Source organism: Engraulis encrasicolus, chromosome 20 (genome assembly GCF_034702125.1).
Source record: "Engraulis encrasicolus isolate BLACKSEA-1 chromosome 20, IST_EnEncr_1.0, whole genome shotgun sequence".
Lineage (NCBI taxonomy): Eukaryota > Metazoa > Chordata > Actinopteri > Clupeiformes > Engraulidae > Engraulis > Engraulis encrasicolus.
This window is the reverse complement of record NC_085876.1, coordinates 7,011,864-7,016,396: the sequence shown is the minus strand read 5'-3', so window position 1 is coordinate 7,016,396 and position 4,533 is coordinate 7,011,864. Positions and strand designations below refer to the sequence as shown.

Genomic DNA, 4,533 nt, shown 5'->3' with positions numbered 1-4,533 from the left:
CCAACATTTAACACAATTTATTCATTCAACACATTTTTTTTCATTTACATTTCAGAATATAAAATCATTGACATGGTCCACTAAAAACACAGCGAAGGGAAAACTTCTCCAATGTTAAATAGGCAATGTCATTATAAATGCCCATCTGTATACCTGGGCTAGTACTCCTTGGCTGTATACAACTTTGTACCAACCAGTAGAGAACATAAACAAGTTATAAATACCTTTTTCCAATGTATTATTTTCCAATTTGGAATGTAAACCTTGCATACTGTATAGTATGTCACAGTCTTGAAATTACATGTCAAAACATTTCAAAAGATTTACATATATATTGTCAGAAGTATTACTTTTTGTATCAAACAGATCATTGTGTAAACTTCAAAGTAAGGCTTTTGTATTATTTTGTTGCACGTAAATGACCTGTAAGCAGACATGCCTTCGCACACACAAAAACGTATGCGTGCACATACACACGTATACACACACACACGTACACACACACGTATACACACACACACACACACACATATACACACACACACACACACACACACACACAAGTACACACACACACACGTACACACACGCACACGCACACGTACACGTACACGTACACGTACACACACACACACACACAGAGACACACGTACACACACACACACACACACACACACACACACACACACACACACACACACACACACACACACACACACACACACACACACACACACACACACACACATACACAAAACAGCCACAAAGAGTTATATAGTGCTGCTTGAAGGTGTGTGAAAAAACATCTTCACTCAGAGTGCATAGGTCCACCAAATTACAAAATCGAATTTCTTTTGCATGAAGACAAACAAACAGGATACTGGCAAGAACTGGCTAGTTAAATCCGAAAATCAGGGAACAGCACACTACATTATTTTCAGATATCTGTCACATATCTGTGTTCACAAACAAAATCCTGTCAAAAAATCATGATTGGTATTACTATGTGCATCTGTAAAACAGAACTGAGCACAAGCATTTCATTTTATTACCCAATTCAAATTACTTCAAAAGCCTTGAAGCATTCTTTCGCACATATTATGTGAATTCCTGGACTGAGTCTTTGTCAGTCTTTGTTAAAAGAAATCATATCCAGTTTTTAAAAAATCCTTGCTGAATGCCCCATTCAGTTAACACATATTTCTCTGCTGCATGCATGAACTGTATGCATGAACTCTGAACCAGGGGAACTCTGGATCTGTGAATTTTAAAACATCAATCAAATCCAAGGACGATTTAGATTTGGAGGGCCCTATGAACAACTTTCTTTCCAGACAGAAAGGCAAACCAAAAGCCAAGCCAGGTTGCAGAGTGGACTTTAGCCAAGAGTTGGGCCTGAAAATCGGGTCACTGTGCTGCTAGATAATCATCCCTGGCATTCCGGCACCGCAGCCAAAGGAGTGGCTAAAGCGGTCACAGGCCGTGCCAGAGTCAGAGTCAAAGTCTAGGCCCTGAATCTAATCAAAATACTTAAGCCAGAGTTGAAGAATCTGGCACATAACACATCTGACACATGTGCCATAGCCTGAGAATTCCCATGCTGCCTTGCTGTGCTCAGGGCCACTGACAGCTTTTTCCGGGCGCAGGACAAAGTCATGTGAAAGGGCCCCTCATCCAATACATACAATGTCATGAGGACACAATTTTTGGCACCCTTTTTCCCTAGGCCAGTGACAAGAGACCCCTCTGTCCCTCCCTGTTGACTTCCATGGCTGTGCTCATTATGGTCTGAAAGACAGCATGGAAACCCAGGTTGAAATCTTTGCCTGAGTACGGGATCCCAACCAGGGAGGGGAGGGAGGTTAAGACATAGTATTAGACGAACGGAAGCTAGTGGTTTGTTTAGAAATCCACCATGTCAGCTTTCCATCAAGCTTTAGATAATATTTTCAGTATTTTAGATTGATCTCCCCGACAAAAAAAATGAATAAATGGTTCCCAGACTTATATCTCACTTATGATATAGTCTGGCTATAGCCAGGCTACATGTGCCGTGCAATTCCACTGAATGAAAGGGCTGAGATGAGGAATGAGGACTGAACGGGGCATCATTTGTCCTCCAAAGCAGACATGAGAAACTGGTTAGCCTGGTAGCCATAGAAGACATTTGTTGTCTTTGACACTGCCGTAAATGTGTGCCAAGCAGGTGTCACAAGCTACACATTGACTTCAGTCAAGTATTGAGTTAAGACCTCACATGATATTTGAACACATGGAGGTCTTTGTAAACAACTCCAAAGTTGTTATAATAAAATCTATAATAAAAGACTATACACTATTAAATTAAAGTGTACATGATTTGAAGCTGTAAAATAGGTATAGATATTTAAATTGTTAAAACTGTATCGCAAATTTGGTATTTCAGAATGAAAATTGTTACGAAATACAGACTTGGCGTGAGTATCACAAAATGCCAAGCAGCACCATATGACTGTATGCGGTTGAATGTGAATGTGTGTGTAGGTATTTATGAGAGAGTGTGTCCCGTATTTGCGTTGGTGGACAACAGCACCACGAGTTAGCTATGAGGGTGTGGTCATGCGTCGTCACCAACAGCAACCGCAGCAACGCACGGCTGTCTCTCCTCTGCTCCGTCCTGCTTGTCTGCAGCCATGGCCCAGCTCTGGATCTTTCCACTGCCAAACAGTGTGAACACCAGCGCCCCGACGGCACTCACTGCGGCTGACACAAAGAAGACGTTCCTCCAACCCAGCAGGGTGTGCTGTGGAGACGAGAAGCAAGACAGAAAGGAGAGAGAGAGAGAGAGAGAGAGAGAGAGAGAGAGAGAGAGAGAGAGAGAGAGAGAGAGAGAGAGCAGGAGAAAGGGAAATAGTGACGAGTAAAAATGAGTCACACTGAGAAGAGTTGAGTCAGAAGTGGGTGAGAGGACTTGGTTTCATCTCTGACGTCACAGAGGTCCCTGTCACACAGCTAACAACACTGAATGAAAAGGAAACGTTTAACCTCTTTAGAAAATTACTAAACAATATAAATAGTAGAACAATTTCAGAACAATGAATTTATCTGTGATATATGTAAACATCTGAAAAGAAAAAAATAAAGGTCTGGACACTAACCAATGCTCCCAAACGTTCCGAAACACATTTCAGATTATTAGAATATAATGTTTGGAGGAACACAGAGTACTTTTTCAAAAGGAATATTTTCTAAATTATTATTATTCAATTATTATGTATTATATCCTCCTGAGTCAATCATTATTTCGTTAGATGTGGTTGTTTGTAAAATCGGTTTGCAGGATACCTCACCAGTGATGCCCCTCACTGCCTATTGGGAGGGAAAGTGGAAAACAGCGATCCTAGCGGTTACGTTCCAAACACCAGGGTGATCCTATTGAAACTCCCATAGACAAGTTTTTAAAAAAAATCCCAGAAAGATATGACTTGGAACTATAACACCAGACACATTTTTCAGCGTACACAATAGCATGAACTACTACCTGTGAAAATCTCAAGTCATTTTTTGCCCTTTTAAGAAACATAGAAATTGTGCCAATCTGGTCGGAAACGGACTACAGCTCCCAGCATGCTGTGCTTCGCGCCTCGTTGACAACACAGAGAAACAAATGAACGCGAACGAACGCAAGTTCTTCGCATATCTTCACATTCTTGTAATCCTATGAGTTCCACATTGTCTTCTTATTACACATATATACACGCGATCATTTTGGTATGGTTTTAAATTCTCTAGTAGATATGATGGCTTCTGTGGTGACGATACCACCTCTCTGGCTCATGTTTGGCTATGCTAATTTGGCTATGCTAATTACATGGAGTAAACAAGCCACACATGCCAGTCAGTGTAGTTCTGTATTAGCTTTTTAAAGAATATTAAAATCAGCTCAGATCAGTGAAAAACCGAACATTTTACTACCTGGTTCGATCAAACGGGCCAACATGCCCATAATATGACTGCCACTACTTCTACTTCGTCGTCAGGGCCGAGATGTAATTTTTCAAAGAAAAAAAACATTCATTTGTTGCAGGGGGTTGGAACGTTGCCAGCAGGGGGCGATGAGATTACTTTCCCTCCCTATAGGTATTTATGTCTATTATTATTGCTACTAATATTACTGTATCATAGAGCATATTACTCACATCTTTGGTCAGATGGCCCACAGCAATGGGTGCCAAGACTCCTGGAATGGTCCCAAATGTGTTTGTGATCCCGAGTAGCATCCCTGCATAGCTGGTGAGAGAGACAGAGACAGAGACAGAGACAGAGACAGACAGACAGACAGACAGACAGACAGACAGACAGACAGACAGACAGACAGACAGACAGACAGACAGACAGACACACACAGAAAGACAGACAGACAAATGCATGATCATAATTAATTATGTTGAACGTAAAATAATTGAAAAAAAAAACATTTAATAAACATTTAATGGGTATGTAATCATGCAAAACCATAATGTCTATATATATGTGCATTTAGTGCCTTCAATG

At 40.8% G+C, this 4,533-nt stretch overlaps 1 protein-coding gene across 1 annotated transcript in view; it reads right to left on the bottom strand.

The window, feature by feature from the left end:
- Positions 1 to 705: 705 nt before the first annotated feature.
- The window catches only part of si:ch1073-513e17.1 (sialin), a 22,466-nt gene continuing 18,638 nt past the window's right edge, over positions 706 to 4,533 (bottom strand). The window contains exons 11-12 of the mRNA XM_063185275.1: positions 4,179 to 4,269; positions 706 to 2,782 (exon numbers count right to left, since the gene is read on the bottom strand). Of these exons, the coding sequence (XP_063041345.1) occupies positions 2,597 to 2,782; positions 4,179 to 4,269 (277 nt within the window). The 3' untranslated portion in view covers positions 706 to 2,596. The remainder of the gene's footprint in view (positions 2,783 to 4,178; positions 4,270 to 4,533) is intronic.